We start from the raw sequence: 20262 nt of genomic DNA on the forward strand, positions 1-20262 counted from the left end.
GTGGAGGAAATCAACTCCATCACAGGTCTCCTCAAACACTTCCTGAGGAAACTGCCAGAGCCACTGCTCACCTTCCGCCTCAACCGCACCTTCATGGAGGCAGCAGGTTGGTCCATACCATAGTAGTTACCGCCTAAGCACATGTGCATGCATGTTCCATTGCTAACATTTTCATTTCATTTTTCTAACCGTTTGGTAGTGCTTCGTGGAAGCGTGCAGAACATATCATGGCCTTGTTCTATCGTTACTGCATGCAAGTTAAATTAATTCCACTCCTTGCCCACAGAAATCAAAGATGATGACATTAGCCGTGCAATGATATACCAGACCATCAGTGAGTTGCCTCAACCCAACAGAGACACTCTGGCCTTTTTGATGATCCACCTTAAGAGGTCAGCATTTTCCCTCATGGTCACTCCATGTTCTGCTTTTAGGAACAAAGTTGTTTTTTATCTTATTCTGAAATGCTTAAACTCACAGCTGAAACTTCTGCTCCTTACAGGGTGGCCCAGTGTGTAGTTAACACAAAGATGGATGTCACCAACCTCGCCTGTGTGTTCGGGCCCACCTTGGTTGGCCATGCCGTCTCAGATCCCGATCCAATTACTATTTTGCAAGACACCAATAGGCAGCCACGGGTATGGATGAAGTCATATCTTATCATATAGATATTAGACATGTGCCAGACATGGGTAAAATGCATGCCAAAGAGTTGAGTTCCGGTTGGAATAGTAAAAAAAAAAGTGCAATTGTTCAGCTAAATCAATCAGACGTAGTATTTGACATGATTTTGATCCAGGTCTGAAATATTTGCCGTCAGCTGAATTTAAGGCATTGTACTTCTGCTAAAGAAGTTGACCTTCTACCTTTTAACAGATGTTTATTATGGATCACACCCATACAACACTCATGCATATACTGTAGAGATGTATATTACTTATTATTATTATTATTATTATTATTATTATTATACATTATTTTCTCCTCACAGTGGTCTATATTCAAGTTCTGATTGAGACATTGTTATTGATGTTCATAGGTGATGGAGCGCTTGCTGTCTCTCTCTGTGGAGTATTGGAGGCAGTTCAGTTTTTATTGATTTTTGTCCTTATCTTATTGTTTACTTATAATTGGAATAAATAATTGGAATCGTTCCTATGACTTCAAGCATAACTTCTTCTTTAACAATGACTTGACAGTATTGAGTTTGGGTATTGTTTGCTCAGCAGCCACATCTCATCACCTTGGAGTTAGTCAACAGTGAGTGAGTACGCTGGTCCACACTTGCATTGGTATACTTGATCTGTCTATGACACTGCTGCGCTCTATAGGGGTTTTGATGAATGGTTCAATAGTTATGCATCATATGCATGTTGAACAGACTGCAAGGATGTTGTACTGATGGGGGGCGTCCGACCGATTGTGGTGGGCCGGTCTGAGCCAAATGGCAGGGCCTATTTTTTGTCCCAGTCCAGCCCTGGGCACACATAGCTTTGTTCAAAATAATTAAAAAGTAAGTATAGGGGCCTAATTAAGGTAGTGCTGAGGACACATGGGAAGGGGAGAGGGAGAGGGCTAACTGGTATGGTACTGTAGCACCTCTCTCACATTATAGGGAGCAGGCATGTCCTACAGTCAATGTCAAAGCCAATGTCAAAGACTGCACGCAATATTGCTGGTATGTGGGCGTTAGAGTGTATACATAAATCACAAAGAACAAATAAAACAGGAATAAAGTGTGCATATTTAGAGTTGCAGAATGTCCAACTGACAAAGACAGGATATTCTCTCCAAATTGCTCCCTCTGAGTCACCCAGATATCTGTTCTTATTATTTACACTTAGAGTATATAGTTCACTTCATAGTGTAACTTTATAATACTTTATAATATAATTCATATTTAATATAAAGCAATACAAGCACAATGAATAAGCAAATCAACACTTTTTATGCAAAGCAACCTATATTTCACTCACCTAATTACCATGCAAAACACAATGAGCACTTGGGAAATGTTTATACTTGTGTGCTTTTGGCTCCCTGGGTTTTAAATGGTTTACCTGGCATGTAATTGCCATCTCATTAAAACCCTATTTTAAACATAAAAGGAAAGCACACTATTGGTATGATAATGAGTTGGTGGCAAGAGACACTGCAACTTTTGTGATTTTGAATATTAAACACTCCCTCTGTCCCATAAAACAACCAATTCTAATCCATCCAATTTAGCCTTTGCACTACTGCAGGTTGCACATCCCTGGTCAATGTGATCACTCTTTACCCTTTGCACTACTGCTGTTTGCAATACTACCTTTGCACATAACCTATTATTGCACATTGCACATACCTCTTTGATATAGCCTATTTTATACATCTGTACATTAGAATCAGAATCAGTATTATTTGTATTGCCAAGTGTATTCGCACATACAGGACATTTACTTGGTGTGGTTGGTGCATAAGACATAAAGACACAGACAGCAATATAATTAAAAACGACAGCAATGTGTGTGTGTGTGTGTGTGTGTGTGTAACTGTACATAGCTCATAACTCTATACACTTCTAACCACTGTTAACTTCTATCTCGCCATCCTGTACCTATCACTCTCACACAGACGCTGATTTGTTCCATGATGTTTCAATTGATCGATTCAATTGATTTTAACAGATTGGAAGTGACAAGTTGTGTTTCTCTTAACACTCACATGTCTCTCCCCCACCACGTCTTTCCCCTCTCCCAACAGCACCTCTCCCTTACTCTCTCTCTCTCTCAACAGAATGTAACGTACGACTAGAATAAAGAAATTATTAAACAGAGCTGTGTATATAGTATATAGTATACGGGCATTAAAAAGCGTGGACATTGCAGTTTAAAAAATATAAATACAAATAAATGAGAACTGTGTAAACATTACAGTACAGTACATGCTGCATTGGTCTCTCTCTCTCTCTCTCTCTCCCTCCTTCCCTCTCTCTCTGCCCCTCTCTGTCCTATGGGACCTCATCCCTGAGGTGTTTGTTTATGCCCTGGACTTGCCCTGGAGCTCTTAATCATTATCATCAGTCTGCTCCCAGTCTCCCTGGCTGTCAGTCTCTTGCCCACTAGTCCCTCTCAACCAACACCTCTCACACCCCCGCTCCAACACACACAGACACAGACAGATTTGTCATTGCCGTTGACCCTAACCCTAAAAAAAAACAATGGCAAAATCGTTACAAAAAAGTTGCAAAATATGTGATACAGAGTATGATCAAAAGAAGTTCAAACTGCAACTATAATTTTTTTCATATCATGTATTTTCATGCTGCAGTAGACATCGGACTAGTGCTGTTGTACATATACATGATTGTTATTTATCTCACACTGAAGTTGATCTTGAACCTTCTACAGCAGTGGTACAAACTAAGCACAACCGGGGGGGGGGATTAGTCGACTGGCACGTTCGGCTTATCTGGCCAGTGCAGCTGAATAGCTATTCCTAATTAGGAACTCCAATTATTATTATTATCACATGACATTGTCAATTTGTTTCATAAAATCTATTTGTTTCATAAAATGTTCATACATTTTTAAATACAAATTCTACATTCTACACATGTAGAATGCATGTTTTATTAACAACAAGGGGGAAAAGCAGTACTTCCTCTAAGGATAGATATGTATTCATGAGGACTGCCTTTGGATCTAGCCTTGGAATATTTCCAACATAAAAGTGCTTCCAGTCTGTTTTATTGAGAGAAACATGTTTTGCATATTTTCTCAACACTTTCATATTCAGACATCAAGAAGAACAAAATTAAGACATGGATATATTGGAACACTTAATAAACAAGCAAGAATACCCAGGACAAACCATAAAGGATGGATATCTGGTCTGAGATGATTTTATCTGGGTACTGTAAATACTCCAAATCACACATACTGACATCTGAGCAACAGAATTTGCGTGATTTTATTAGATGAATCAAGTTACCGTATCTGAATCTTGCACATCCCATAGACACCAATTGTTCATAAAGCAAGGAGTCAGACTTGCTTTGCAGTGCTTGAAAGATGTACAAATAATGATGCGCATGCAGCCGTCCATTACGGTAATGTGGTAGGCAAGTGTCGAGAATGCCTATCCTTAAAAAACAGTAAACACTGTCTGTTCTATATCTATGTCAAGGTTATGCTAAATATTAAATATCTGGAGAGCGAAAGCAACATCAACCGTGTACAAAAACAATGAAGTTATTCAGTAATGCAAAAACAAAAACATAATCTGATAGATGACGTGTTACTGTGGGTCCTTCTGACTTCCGGGTTTGTGGAAAACAGTGTGCAGACGAAATCGCTATCAGCTGAAAGATGTAAGTTTATGACTCGTTTTCCATAATTATAAACATCATATCTAAATGACAGCTAGATATCTGAATGTGTTCAGCGGAACCTAGTGACGGTGTGTCTGTCTCCTAACAACAGGTCCAAAGTCACGTTTAAGATCACACTGACGTCGGACCCCCGGCTACCGTACAAAGTGTGAGTGACAGATCTGATCTGAGATCAGCAGAAACCTTCATTCATTTAGATATCATTCAGTGTTGGCAACATGAGATCGTGTCCTATTATTATGATCGCAGCATTTTTGCCTGTAAATGCTTCATCGTTACTGCCAGAGATAGATAGTTAGCCTGTTTGTTTGGACCGTGTTCACTTCACTTGCCACAACACAGCTGTCATGTCATTCATTGACATATGGTGCAATGTAAACGAATTAGTATGAATGAGTGAATAAATGAATGAATGAATGAATGTTCTTTATTGTCATTAATACAGTACAGGTACCATATAATGAAATTTAGGAGGGGGGGCTCCCCTGGTGCTAGGAAACAAATACTAAAAACAAGAAGGGAAAAAGAGCTGGTTTACATAAATAAAGGCTATGTACACTATCCACTATACTATACTATACAAATAAAACACTGTGCTGTACTCTATGCTATGCTATAAATATCCTAACATTTCCTATCTCTGAACCTTATGTACCCGAGGGTTGTCATATTGCACATAGTGTTATTGCACATTCATGTAAAGTGTCGCAGTTTGCAGGTTTGCTTCTTTAGACAATTTCCGAAGCACTCACTGTCCAGGTCCGGTCTTCAACAATGTATGTTGTCAGTGCCATGTAGTTTGAGCACTTTGAGTTTGAGTTTGATCAGGTGCAGGCCTAAAGTATGTATGTATTTGAACAGCTCAGTACATAAAACACAACACAAAGTATGATGCATTCATGATGACATAAGTACAAAAACAGAAGTAAGTAAGTAAGTAAAGCTTTATTTATATAGCACCTTTCATACAAGAAATGCAGCTCAAAGTGCTTTACAACAGGAATAAGAACATAAAGTGAATATAAAAACATATACAAGCATAGAATTAATATAAAAGCAGGGGGAAACAGTCAAAAGAAAAGGTAAAGATTTACATTTCTTACACACTATGTGATACATGTGATACATTCATACACTATTATTTTAGCCCCCTCAGTGAGTGTAGTCAGTCACGCTAGTATGGGACCTGCAGGAGATTAGGCTTTGGGAGAGGAGAGATGGAGAGAGGGGAGATGTACTGTACTCCACTGAGAGAGGAATAGAAGGTTGGGGTGATTTAGTGAAGGGAAATCAGGTGGCCATAGAGAGAGGGGAATGAAGAGAGGAGGAAGATGGATAGTTCAGATGTCCTAATTATTATTTCTTATTCCTCTTTCAGATTAAGTGTCCCAGAGAGCACACCGTTCACAGCCGTGTTGAAGTTCGCAGCGGAAGAGGTGAGTTTCTGTTCTTCTCTCTGTTTGAACCAAGTAGCTACTAATTCACCTTTAGGTCGTTTTTTTTTCTGCAGAACTGCTCTGAACAATGGATCCAATCACCCATCCATTTTAAGATTTTGATTTAGAAGTGTAATATTCTTTGTTGTTCTTGTCGTTGCGGCCGAGATTGTAATGGATCGTGTAGTAGCCTAAATGTTCCCCAAGTAGGCTAATGCACGGTGGTAATCTATGCAGAGTAGCAGTCATTTGTATGAATTTACCCTCCCTCTTCCTCAATCACTTCTCACGGCCCAGAATGCAATGCATCTTCTTTCATTCCCCTGTCCCTCTTTAATTCTACTGCCTATGCCACTATGTAGCTAGCTATTCCTTTTGCCAGCCTTATCTCTCTGGCGACAGAATAGTGACTCCCTACTGCTCCTAATTCCCATTCTCTCCCTCTTTCCCTGTCTTTCCTGGGCTTCTCCCTCTCTCAAAGCTGTCTCTTTGTTTTTGAATGCTGAGGGAACTTTGCTCGACAACACAGCCTTTTCTTCTCTCTGTGTAACCAAGCATCAGTGCCTCCCTCAGGCTCTTTCTAATCTTCTTTCTATCTAGATTGTGTGTGTGTGTGTGTGTGTGTGTGTGTGTGTGTGTGTGTGTGTGTGTCTGTGTGTCTGTGTGTGTGTGTGTGTGTGTGTGTGTCTCTGTGTGTGTCTGCGTGTGTTTATGTTGGCGTTTGTTTGTCTGTGTGTCTGTGTGTGTGTGTGTGTGTGTGTGTGTGTGTGTGTGTGTGTGTGTGTGTGTGTGTGTGTCTGCGTGTGTTTATGTTGGCGTGTGTGAGCGCACACCAGCTAAAAATCAAACAAAAGCTCCAAGAAAAAACGTTTTAAAAAACTCATTAGAACGCCACAAACACACACTGCTGTTAAGCCGCCCCCGCTCTGTAATATGAAAAAACATAATTAGTGCCTTTTATACAGATGCAAAAGGGGAAACCAGAGTTAGTTGTTTTCACCAGTGATGGCTTAGTAGGGCTTTTTCTTTTATTCCCAGCATGTCTAAGAGGGGCAATGTGGTGGAGTGGGTGTTGATATTGCGTTTATACTTTTAGCCCGCCAACACATGTCTTCCCATAGCGGCCTAACACCTAGGCTGTCCACCACCCCCTCTCACCTGGCTGTCATGCCTCAAAGCCATCAGTGTCGAGAACGTTGACTGTCACCTACAGTCACATGATCCCCCATCTGCTGTGCAATCTTCTCCTTCTCTGTTTTTATTTCACCTTTGTTCTCCCAGATTAGTTCCATTTTGATGAAAACGAGATCTACTGATATGCTACTGTCTGTACAGCCATCCTCTGTAGCTTTCACTCTCTAGGGCAGAACAAAAGAAGAGGCATAGATAGTTAGGCTATTGTGCAAACAGTGTGGATCTGCGACACTTTAAATGAATGTGCAATAACACTATGTGCAATATGACAACCCTCGGGTACATAAGGTTCAGAGATAGGAAATGTTAGAATAGGTATAGCATAGCATAGAGTACAGCACAGTGTTTTATTTGTATAGTATAGTATAGTGGATAGTGTACATAGCCTTTATTTATGTAAACCAGCTCTTTTCCCTTCTTGTTTTTAGTTGTTTTTTTTCCTAGCACCAGGGGAGCCCCCCCTCCTAAATTTTGTTGTATGGTACCTGTACTGTATCAAAATAAAGACCATTCATTCATTCATTCATTCATTCATTCATTCATCTCGGCATATTGCAATATGCAGAATCTCTCTTATGTTCATAGTCATGGTTTTAATTCACATCGTGTATCTCTGTTTATAGATATTGATATATATATATAGATATAGATATAGATAAAGATGTATATATATATATAGATAGATAGATAGATATAGCCTAGATATAGATATATAGATACAGATATATATATTATATGTGGGGGTTTAAGTGTAAACATTCCGTCCTTCTTCTTTCCTCCCATAGTTCAAAGTGGATGCAGCGACCAGTGCCATCATCACGAATGGTGAGTGACAGCTGAAGTCCTGTCTCCCCCCCCGCCCCCCCCTCAGGAAATACTGTCTTCCTGCGACACACTCTCTGAATTGTGATTGGTGTTCTAAAATATAAACAGTACATCTAAGTGGTCTCGGTACAGAAATTCATCTCTGCATCCCTGCCTCTGTGTTATTGTGCACTGTGCCATCTCTGTATCAGTGTGCCTGTAACTCTATTGTTATGTGAGTCTCCAGTGTGCCAGTTTTGCCATGTCACTATACTGTACAGCATGTGACTGGTCGATCAGCTGCCTCTCTAAACTGCTCTTTTCATTATTATGTTGGGATGTTTTGATTTACTTCCATTTGTTGTTTCCTCCCTTCACAGATGGTATAGGAATCAACCCGGCGCAGACAGCAGGTTAGTGTCATCATCCTGATGTCCACACCAATGACACACTCACCTTCTCTATCACAGAGAAACAGATCTGTGGACTGTGGTTGATGCCTGATTGTCTGAAAATGGTATTGTGTTCACAAACAGTCTTGGGACGGATCTGACATTTAGCTTATTTTAGCTTTGCATGGAAATGCGGTTGATTAATTCCAGAATATTAATGTCAAACTCATCAATTGTACTGAGGCGTACAAACAAGTTCCATTATGCTAAGAAGAAGAAGTGCCTTGAGAGCCTTTGTCAGACGGGTATGCGCGGATTCTTTCATTCATTTCAGTCTGCCGGGACCCTATGATAATCCTTTTTAATCTGAAATCTTATGAATTTTGTTTTGTTTGCATTTTGTTCCAGTCAGCAGTGATAAGTATTTCTTTTTATATTGTTTTTGATTCTATAATGTTTCTAAACTTCTCCAAAGGCTCAAGTTAATAAACGGCACTGGCGGTACAAACACAATCATCTCCACACTTCCCGGTACGCCTACTGAACATTAAAGATGGCTCTCGCTATGCTGTTATTTCTTTTCCACCGTCAATCTCATTCTAGGTCCCCTGATGTGCATCATGTGTCTTAAAGAACCCCTCCTTATATAATCGGTATTTGGTTATAAAATAGATAGTACAAACAGATTAATCTGTCTTTGACCCTAGGGTAGATACTGTTTATAGGGCTCTTATGTAATCGCAGTGGAGGAGCGAGTGGTGGTGTGTGTTCTGGATGGCATTTTGAGTGTGTTAAGATCATGCTGTCTTTCCAATAATAGCCTATAGCTTCAGACATTCAGAGTAAATTGCCTCTCCATCTTAGTTCCATTCCACCGATCTAAGGAAGCAGTCTGTTGAACTAAATCTCAAATGCCATGCCCTTCTACCCTGTACCTAGTTTAATCACCATGCACTCCCCTCCATATAATTGAGCTAATTGATCTCTGTATAGGGGAGCGGGGGGGATTAGTTCATTATACGGTAGGGGCTAATTATTAGTTACAGAATAATGATTAGGGCTCTATATCGGCAATGACTTCACGATACGCCGTCACGATCACTAAGACATGCATCACAATACAATGCGATACAATACATATTGTATACTCACTGAACACTTTATTAGGAACACCTGTACACAGTCCAAGTTGATGGACGTAGTGTAATGGTGTGGGGAATGTTGTCTTGGCACACTTTGGGCCCGTTAATATCAATCAGTCATCACTTGAATGCCACAGCCTATTTGAGTATTGTTGCTGAACTTGTGCATCCCTTCATGGCCACAATGTACCCATCTTCTAATGGCTACTTCCAGCATGAATAGACCATGTCTGAAAGCAAAAGTCGCCTCAAACTGCCAGTTGAGTTCAGTATTCTTCAGTGGCCTTCCTAGTCACTGGATCTGAACCCAGGACACCTTTGGGAAGTAACAGGAGATTCACACCTTTAAAGTGCACCTGAAAAATCGACATGGACCAGAATCTCAAGGGAATGTTTCCAACATATTGTGGAATCAATGCCACAAAGATTTGAGGCTGCTTTTGTTGAAAATGTTACTTAATGTGTGGTGCATACCACAAGATTTCTTAAAGAAAAAAGAAGTACAAAAAACATCACGAAGCTAGGGCTGGATAACTGATACAAGATCATGACATATAATATCCAGCTGTATATTTTGTTTTGTGCAGCCCTAATTCTAACCTGTCACTACTTATAGGCTAATCTCTAATCTGCCTTCTGCTGTACAGTACAACTGTTTGATTAGTTAAGCCTTCTGTTTGGCTCTTTATCTCAATGGCTCCATCTCTCTGTTTGTCTGCGATCCATCATGTCTCTCTGTAATGTGAGTTCATGGAGCCTTCAAAATGCCTGGGGAAATTCTTGAATAAATAGCACAAAAGCATAAACTGCAATGATTACCATCAGCTGTTCTCAGTCAGGATTAGGCCTCTGTTGGTAATGTGATGGTCGGAAGGTGACAGAATGTTCTTCTGTGTTTTCCAGGGAACGTGTTCCTGAAGCACGGTTCGGAGCTGCGTATCATTCCCAGAGACAGAGTGGGAAGGAGAGGGGAGTGCTCGTCCTCGTCCTCGTCCTCGACAGCCTAGTGACTCACCTACCCGGAATCACGCCTCACTTTAGACCTCGGAGATGCTCGTGTGGAATCGAGTGACTCACACATACACAAACGGACACAAACACATGGACTTTGAGTCAACGGGTTTGAATTGTTGTACCTTTTTAGTTGTAACAATAATTGAGAACCTGTAGGGTTAACAAACTTTGTACAATGAAGTGTACAACATCTCTAGACATTGTGCTCTGTGCTTGCATTCTGATTACAGGCTTTTAAGTCTGTTTCACACATTCAAACGCTTGCCAGCACAGTGTTCTTTCAAAGAGCATCATTGTTATTTAAGTTTTACGTGATCATATTTGTACATGGAAAACTGTCTGAGGTTCTCTGGTATATCAACCTTCTCCAGGCAGCCATGTACTATAGTCCCCCTGAATAGACTGATGCAAATATGACTGCATAATGCAGGTCTTTCTTTCATAATATATTATCCATAATATCACAGTGGAACTACTCTTTGCCAAGACCATTATGTTGTAACATCATCATTTTATGTCACAGTTTGGATATGTGAAAACTATGGGTGATGCAGTACTGCAAATACACTGTACATATTCAACTGGGACACGAATAACCATTATCCAGTGTTGATGGAGGAAATAAAGCCTTTAACACTGTCTCTCTACTGCTGTTTATTGACACTCAATATTGTATGAGCACAACAAGAGAATCCATTATGGACAATTTTAGATACATTGCGGTGAATCAATTGCTGCCGTGATCTATTTCCCCAGGGAAGACATTTGTTTGTAAGCATCACTTAAAATACAATGCAATTCACATTATTCTTATTCATTGTAAGAAGTTTTACACAAACCACATTATTCTTGTACTGTATCTTGCAGTATTCTCACATACGGTCCACTGAGTGGATCTGGTCCAGTAATTTCCCTTTTGTTCCTCCTGCTCTTCGAAAATGAAAAGGGTGTCTACTGATGGATAAAGACAGATGGATAAAGAAAGAGGGAGAGAAAGTGGGCAAAATGAAAAAAGGCCACCATTCTTCCACTCCATTAGCCAGCCAACGCAGGCGGGGAGGACAAGGAAGTGGAGCACTCCTCTATCACCATTGATGGGTCCCCTAATGTGTTCTACTCAAAAGAGGTTGCTACACACATTTACCAGCCACCGTCTACATCTGAGAAGAAAACAGGCCATTAAGGATTGGCTATGGCCGACGCTACAATGCGTAGGCCGGCCTGCTACCCTCTGCTGCGTTTGTCAAGACCTATCTCCCTGTCGCCTCCAATTGAGTTTGGCGAGACATTAGAGACTTTGTTTATTGGTTTTGAAATGAGGCGTTGTGTTAAAGGAAATGTGCTAAAAGGCATAAAGGGGCAATCTGGGATTGGTACATACATTTTGTTTAGTTTAACGGTTTTTATTGGTTTTTCAAATGAGTTAACATCCTTACCCCAACCCTCCCCCCCCACTCCCTCCCTGATCCTCCCAACCCTCCCCTCTTGTCTGTTTTAGTCATTTTCATCAAACTGATTGTCCATTGAGGCATTTGTCTGACCAAGGAGTACAAAAGAAGTACATACAATAAAGAAAAGAGCAAGTAGAAAAAAGAAAAAGGCGAGTTAGAAGAGAGTAAAGTGTGATAGATAGAGATATGGGGGGGGGGTCCGCTGCTTCACTCTAATAGAAATGTCGTTATTATTCAATGGTGGATTGGTGGTAATCACTAGTAATTTTCCCCCTAAATGCTACAGGTGACTTAGACGGTGTACAGGTAGACCAATAAACAATACATACTGTACAGAGCCTTAACCCCTGTGAGTTGTGAGTTGGGTCCATTTTTATTAGGCCACCTGTCTGACTGAAATATTTACTGTGAGTGCTAAATCCTCAAAGAAATATACATAGAATTCTGCTGCACTTATTGTCATGCCAAAAATACATGTCTTATCTTTTCATGTCTATTTAGGCCCTGCAGCCCACTGATCCACCAGCCCACCGAGAATTCTCCAGGCGCTCCAGATGGCCAGTCCACTACTGGTATAACCTATAGAACCAGCAAACCATATTATAGGATTGTTATTTTATAAACAATTATTAAACATATGTATTTTTTATTCAGTCTGTTTATTTCGTCAGGGACCTTGAACAACAATTATAGATGTCTTTAAATGTTCATCTTATATCTAAGCCCATAGATTGTGTATTGATGGTGTATTTGTATAGAGACCACCTCATCTCAATCAAACAACTATAGTTAGTAAGGTTAATTCATCCCCATATCTCTGTTCTTTCGCTTTCAAGTCAGAAAGTGGAAGGATAATCCTCCTTCTAGAAAATCTGTTCCTACATTTGAGGCTCTGATCAACTGGCCAGTAGAAATCTTCAATTGCAGAATGTAAATGGCCTGACTCTAATCCAGGTCATTCGGTGGTCATGGGAAGGTGAGGTGGCCGTCTTCAGAGAGAGTATGGGGGGGAGTATTTCCAGAGATGAGGGTGGGAAGGGTGGGGGAGAACTTGAAGGTGAAGTGGAACTCCTTAGAATGTGAAGAGATGGATTTACTGAGGCATAATAGGATATTTAAAAACGTAATTATAAGTCAGTTTGATGCAAATGTTGATAGGATGTGTGATGTACGTGGGGAAGCACATTTATGAGACATTTATGCACCAATATGTGGAGTGTGGGAGACTGGGGTTATATACGGAGAGGATGAAAGAGCTGATTAGTGGAGCTGTGGCTGTTTGGGGTGGGGGGAAAGAACAAAGGGCGTAATATACATTTGTTGAATTATGTATTGAGTCACCGGAGGTATGCGGCCAGGGTGAGGAGGAATGTTATTGTTAGGCTCATTATGAAAAGAGGGTGGTGGATGTGTGGGATGTGTTTAAGGCTCCGGTGACGTGGGGTGATGATTCATTCTGGTGATGAAGGGATGTGGGGATGATAAGGATGTATGTGGGGAAGGAGACATTTGAGAAGGTGTTTGGGGAGGGGCACCTTTACAACTGTGGGGTATATATGGTCCCAGCAGGAATTGAATCCCAAACCTAAGCATTGTTAGTGTCATTCTCTACCAACTAAACCACAGAGGACCACCTTGAAACTTGGGGGGGGGGGGGAAGAAAGAAAAACATGCACAAATCATGTTAAAAGCATGATTTGAAACTATACAACATATTTGTTTATAAAGGTTGATCTTGGTTCCACCCATTCAGTATACATTTAAATAGGTGGTACTAGTTACGTGATTTGTGCATGCTTTTTAGTTGTTTTCAAGTTTCAAGGTAATACCACAAGGACATAATATAAACATTAGCATTTTATCCAAGCCCCACCACTCCACCCCGTAGACTACAAACCATTTTACAGTGAAAGAGACATGAATTGTGCTGGTGGTGAAGACTGCTACTGGGAAGAGGTCCTGTGCCATCCTTGGAATAATTGCTTTTAGATCAGCTGTCAGTCATTCCTCTGTCTTCACTTTTAGTCGTTCCTCTGTCACCAGAAAATGCAAAGAGATAGGGGAGTTAGGGGACAGACAAATGACTTTAGACACACTCTGTTTGATACATCCCTCCCTCAGGAGACAGTGAAGAGGGAGATTGCAAAATATTTCAACATCTCATGTCAGCCCCTGGTCCCCAGGGCCATCATGTGGTGCAAATGGGCCTTTCGCTGAGGAGGAGAGAAGTGCAGTGAAAGGGGTTGGAGAGATATTTGGGAGAGATACAGAGAAATAAACCATGAGCCTCTTCACACATGGAAACGGGGTTAGAGGGAGCTTTGATAAATGTATGGAGGAGGCTGGTGAGGACCACATTTTGAGGACATTCAGAGATAGATTTGTCAACAACATGAACACAAACGATGGAACCCAAGTTTGTTTGTGTAATGCACATTCATATGTAGACTCATACAATATGCACTTTAACCCATACAGTCCCAACAGCATGTTATTCACTATATCTACAGTACATTTAAACTACTACAATGGTACTTGTATCAAAAATGTAAAATGTGAATATCTTTACCAGTTAATATTTGTAAAATCATAGTTTATCCCAAAAGCCTAGATTGTATTAATTTTCTTAACCTACAACATATTATAACTTTAAGACAGGCTAAAAATACACTACACTAGTGGCCTGATACACAGGCACAATCACACAATGGTTGAGACACACATGCAAATCTTTGATCCCCACAAGATCTTCTCAACCACACCCCTTCTAGATGTGATAATAAGATGATAATAACACATGTTATAACATCTGAACTAGAGAACAAGATGGCTGTCTTGGCTCAGCCTGGTCTAGCATGAAAACTAGAGCAGGCCTGCAGAATTCAAAGAGCAGCAGTCAGGTCACCCTGAATGACTTTAATTCAGATCCTGAGTTTGCTAATGCTCTTAATTGTTTTTTATAATCGTTTTGATATTTTTGATTTTAGTAATGAAATTCAGGAACTGAGTTACAAACAGGAAGATAATCAGCACTTTGACATAGACTAAAAGGATGTGGTAAAATGAAGTTGTTCTCTCGGTAAGAATAAATAAGAGTCATGGACCTGACAACATCTGTGGTTGTTTATTTACATCTTGTGCAAAAGAACTGAGTGCTGTATTCCACTACATGTTTAATAGGTACATGCTGTTCCTGTAAAGACTTAAGTCCTGGAAGGATGCTGTGGTAGTCCCTATTCCCAAATCCAGTTTCCCCAAAACTCGTAATGATTTTAGACCGGCTGCTCTCACATACATTTGAATTAAAATCTTCAAACAACTAGTAAGGTCAGAAATCTTAAGGAAAACTGAGCATGCACTTGATCCTGTGCACTTGGAGGGAAATGGGTCTCATGCTAGATTTTTCCTCTTTTTTTTTTTTTTACACAATTCAACCCCATCGTTTTTTGTTTTTTTTGTCAATAGGTTTTTTTTATAAAACATGAAGCACAGCAATGACAATACATCCCTCGAAACATCAATACCCACATCACAAACTAACAGCAACAACAGCAAAGAAAAACTGAAAAATAAAAACAACAACAAAAACAAAAACACACACACAAAAGAAACAAACAAACAAAACATCTCTAACAAAAACAGAGGTGCTACAAAGGCATAAAACAAACAGAATTAAAGTTTACAGTAGTCTGATCCAGTAAGACAGAGCATAACATAGTTAGACATGTTACAGATGAACACATTCTCAGAAGCCTATCTCATGTACAACGAACCCAGAATTCCCAGCGTTTGCCAATAGGTCCCCCACATCCTTTTGCTGAACTAAGTCCAAAAAGTCTCTCAGGAGGATATAACTTTGGAAGAATGGAGCAGCATATGTACTAAGGCTCAGACACAGACTGTGAATACACAGCTAAAGCTATTGCAATACAACTTGATGTGAACATATGTACCCCCTGCTAAGTTAAATAAGTTTAATAACACTAACCCAGATGTATGCTTCAAGTGCAATCTCTCTAAAGGGACTCTGTTTCACTATCTGTGGGATTGTGTAAAGATGAAAGACTTCTGGAGGGAGGTATCCCATATGATATTCCAGATAGTATCGATCTCTTTGTCTCTCCTTCCCAAAGTGTTTATCCTGGGGATGTACTCAACCAATCCTCATCTAAATGTCCTCCTGTCTAACGATGGAAAGGATAACATATAATTAAGGGCAAACAAGACTCTTTTTAAAAAGGTTTGGGGAGCATTTTTGGACTTTGTTCAACCAGTAGGCTTTTAGAACGACTTGACTTGAGTAACAATCTTATGGGCTATGGGATTCTTTACTTTTTAATCATAGGACATACAGAGTGAGGGTAAATGGGATTCTGTCTGACCAACTGGCTCCCCACAAGGATGTGTGCTTGTGCCCCTATTATTTATCCTATACACAAATATGTGTCAGAGCAGGTGTGAAAATAGGACCATCTTGGTAAATGGACTGCACTTATATAGCGCCTTTTTTGCTGCTCCAAAGCGCTTTACACCGGCCTCTCATTCACCCATTCACACACACATTCACACACCAATGGCGGCAAGCTGCCATGCAAGGCGCCAAGCTGCCATGCAAGGCCCCGGCCCGCTCACTGGGAGCAATTTTGGGGTTCAGTGTCTTGCCCAAGGACACTTCGACATGTGGCCAGCCGGGGCTCGAACCGCTGATCTGCCAACCTTGTGGTCCTTAGATGGCGACTCTACCTCCTGCGCCACAGCCGCCCCATCCTAAAATATGAAGATGACTCTGTTATGGTTAGTCGGCTCCGGGACATTGACTCAATTAAACATACCTGAGACAAAATACATGATCATTGATTTTTAGAACACATTGCCAACACACCTGAAGCCACATCCAGGATCAGACAGTGGAATGTCTGTGTGTGCAGTTTTATAAATATCAGGGGGCAATTATTGACTCAAAACTTCAATTGTGAAGTTGTGTGCCAAAGGGGGCGCCAGCATTTGTTTGGTTTGAGTAAACTACGTATCCTATTTCCACATTGACAAAACCACCATTCTTATTCCACAGTGCTTTTATTAAATCGATTTCATTTTTTATTTTGGTGTCATGGTTCGGAAACTTATCCTTAAAGCAGTAACTCCCTGACTCTAATTGTGAAGCGGTCTAGTAGGCTGATTGGTGAGTCACATCTTAACCCTGTACACCAGACAGTCACAGTGGATAACTGGATACAATTTAGACGATGACTCCCACTCTTTGCGCTGTGAATTTCAGCTTCTTCCCTTCTTTATAGTTTTATAGTCCCAAAGTGCAGAACAAAGCTCTATAAATCGTTGTAGCAAACATTGCAAAGATGATTCTTTTATTTGATCTTTTAGATGGTCATTAAAGGAGCATTTCCCTCACCATTAGGAGGACCATTAGCCTTTATGGGCGATGAGGTGGAAGGAGGCCTCGTAGTCACACTTCAGGTTGCCGCTCCTTTCGTGGGCGGGCTGGAGGGTGAACTGCTCCACCGAGAGGCCCAGTTCAGACAGAGTCTGCTGGATAAAGTCCTGGCTGAGACGCACACACTCGAACCTCTGGTCCCCCACGGTGTAGAAGGTCTCTCCCAAGTCCCCGATCAGCACCAGGACTCCTCCGGGCCTCAGCAGGTCCACCATGGCCCCCAGGGAGCGCCTGTAGGAGACCTGGTCCTTACAAGCCGCCTCCAGGCAGAGGGAGGACAAGACGCAGTCAGCCGGTTCTACTGTGACTGGGTGGAACGGATTCTCCAGACAGACGTCACATTTCAGAACCTGTTTGACCCTCTGTCGCAGGCTCTCTGCGATGACAGCCGGGGTTCTAAAAGGGAGAGGGAGAGGGAGAGGGAGAGAGAGAGATAGAGAGAAAGATTGAAGAACGGGGGGGGGGGAGACAGAGAGACAGGAGAGAGCCAAAAGAGGTCAGGTGATCGATGATCTGTACAGTATGTGGTGAAGAAGTGAAGAGACGCTATTTACAGCAATCAAACCAACATCGATTAATCATTACTTCACAGAGGTATGGCCCTGTTTCAAACACAGAGACCAGACCTACCTTTTGCCCTCCATGTCACAGACAAACTGGATGTGGGCAGTCCAGTTGAAACAGCCCTCCTCTGCTTTCAGCCACCTCTCGATCTCTCTCCGGTTGCTGTCCACATAGTCAGACACCACAATCTCCTCATAGTACTCACAGGCACTGATCAGGGTGTGGATGGTTGGACCCGTCCCAACCTCAATTAGCCTCCGACCCTTATATTTCCCTAAAACCCAAACAGTTAAAAGGAAGGAGAGGGAAAACGATGTGAGGAAAACAACAACGTGAGCCTACTAAGATGACCACTTACCTGTCGAGAAGGTCTTGCTCAGCTGACACAGCACAAATGTTACAAAGCGACTGTTGTCTTGCTGCTCTGTCGTCTCAGCGAACTGGTAACAGTGGTTGAAATAGATTGCGGGGTCAAATTTGGCCTGGTACAGTTCCAGGTCTGAGTCTGTGGATGGTTTGGAGTCGCCCATGGCGGTGTGACCTCACTTAGGTGTTAGAACAGGAAGTGTCTACCTGTCAAGAGAAGACACAGGATGTAAAGAGACGCAGGAATGGACAACCCTAGTGAGGGTCTGGATATTGGCTGGCCATATATTTTATACCCAACAGTGTCATTCTTATCTTTGAATTAACTGTCAAGTAGTTAATGGTGTGTGTTTGTGTGTGTGTGTGTGTGTGTGTGTGTGTGTGTGTGTGTGTGTGTGTCTTTGTGTTTGATGATTCCCATGTTCTGTTTGCCTCTGCCTCCCCCATTCCTTCTGCGAGTGACAGGTTAAAGACTACAGTGGCTTCCCATTAGAAACAGACAATATAAAATGAGGTCGAATGGGGCCTCTATACCGTAGGCTGGACAGATAAGCTCGAATGGGGGCTGGACAGATAAGCCCTCTGCAGTCAGTGAGTTGGAGGAGTGAGTTATGGAACATTCCAGCACCACTTCAACCAAAGGAACACTTTGGGAAACTATAACCACAAGGGACACTTCTCATGAAAATATCACACTTCAATGAAAGGGGAAAGCTTAGCCGTTCTGTGTGATAACCATTTAAGGAACTCTGGAGCCACGCAGATAATCGGTAAAACAGTGTTATACTGCCATCTTCTGGCTATAAACGGTATAGCACCAAGAGAGCAGGTGCAACAAGTGAAAATGTATTTCCAACGGAATATTCAAACTCAATAGCCTATATGCATATTTGTTATTTGCTAATTTGATGTGTCCTTTATTAAACGAGGTAGGCCTATCTGCCATTGAGAAATTAGGGTATTTTTCAAGAGTCCTGGTGCATGACAATCTGGGCACATGCCTAAAGGGTAAATGGGGATATTAATACACGGCCAGCATATTTAAGGGTTTCTGTGGGCTATAACTAGCCTTCTACTGTACTACTAGGTCTGCCAGCCTATTTTAAGGTACGCAGTCGCGTAAGGTTATTTAGTATTTCATGGCTTAAAATTAACCATTTCACTGGACTACAATATAAAAAGAAGATCGCTCAGATGAATGAATGAATGAAACTGCGCCTACGGGGGAAACTTTGAATAATATCTGACCTGCAGTCAAGACTTCCATCTAGAAATATAATAGAGCTGAAAGTAAACTAAAGCAAAGCTTAATTAAAGAGTAGTAAATCGTGGCCTCGTTTTATTTTTCTATCTATCTAATATGAAAGACTAAATCGCAAATCACACTACATAAAAGTCGGACAACTCACCGCCGTCTGTTTTCGTGTGTGACATCCGAGTAGGGTGACCAGACGGGACACTCCGGTCGTGTGTGTGTGTGTGTGTGTGTGTGTGTGTGTGTGTGTGTGTGTGTGTGTGTGTGTGTGTGTGTGTGTGTGTGTGTGTGTGTGCGCGCGTGTGTGTGTGTGTGTGTGTGTGCGCGGTGTGTGTGTGTGTGTGTGCGCGGTGTGTGTGTGTGTGTGTGTGCTTGTGTGTGTGTGTGTGTGTGTGTGTGTGTGTGTGTGTGTGTGTGTGTGTGTGTGTGTGTGTGTGTGTGCGCGCGGTGTGTGTGTGTGTGTGTGTGTATGTGTGCGGTGTGTGTGTGTGTGTGTGCGCGCAAAATAATGTTTCATGCTTGGTTCGTTTATGTGTCCCAACATATGTTTCCGCACCTTGAATGTATTGCTCCTGTCATTCAATTTTTAAAAATGTCTAATTTCTGTAGATGTTGTCATAGATGGGTCACTACCATAGACAGTAGACTCACTACTGTGGCTTTCATTAGCCAGCAGATGTAGCCGTGTTCCCACCACCAACAGCAATAATAGAGATTATAAATCTGCAGGAGACTGTAATGTTCACAGCAAAGACCTAGGTTCTAGGCCCTGGACAATCTAGACAATTTGATGGCAGCTACTAGATTGTAATCAAGT

General features: G+C 41.4%; 2 protein-coding genes across 2 annotated transcripts; one reads left to right on the forward strand and one right to left on the reverse strand.

The window, feature by feature from the left end:
- Positions 1–4306: 4306 nt before the first annotated feature.
- Positions 4307–10992, forward strand: ufm1 (ubiquitin-fold modifier 1). The gene is made up of 6 exons (XM_080549682.1): positions 4307–4354; positions 4467–4523; positions 5754–5811; positions 7791–7830; positions 8190–8222; positions 10247–10992. Coding segments are annotated over exons 1-6 (294 nt in total). The 5' UTR covers positions 4307–4352; the 3' UTR covers positions 10351–10992.
- Positions 10993–17232: 6240 nt separating this feature from the next.
- Positions 17233–18354, reverse strand: LOC308174481 (nicotinamide N-methyltransferase-like; the record flags this gene model as incomplete). Its single annotated transcript, XM_080549558.1, has 3 exons — positions 17233–17656; positions 17891–18098; positions 18183–18354. 3 exons carry the CDS (start codon positions 18352–18354, stop codon positions 17233–17235), a joined length of 804 nt encoding a protein of 267 aa, XP_080405684.1.
- Positions 18355–20262: the final 1908 nt, after the last annotated feature.

Source organism: Nansenia antarctica (assembly GCF_963989245.1).
Source record: "Nansenia antarctica genome assembly, chromosome: 20".
Taxonomy (NCBI): domain Eukaryota; kingdom Metazoa; phylum Chordata; class Actinopteri; order Argentiniformes; family Microstomatidae; genus Nansenia; species Nansenia antarctica.

Coding starts and splice junctions, on each gene's coding strand:
- ufm1 (XM_080549682.1), top strand. Junction 5,812..7,790: donor TGAAGTTCGCAGCGGAAGAG/GTGAGTTTCTGT, acceptor TTCCTCCCATAG/TTCAAAGTGGATGCAGCGAC. Junction 7,831..8,189: donor CAGTGCCATCATCACGAATG/GTGAGTGACAGC, acceptor CTCCCTTCACAG/ATGGTATAGGAATCAACCCG.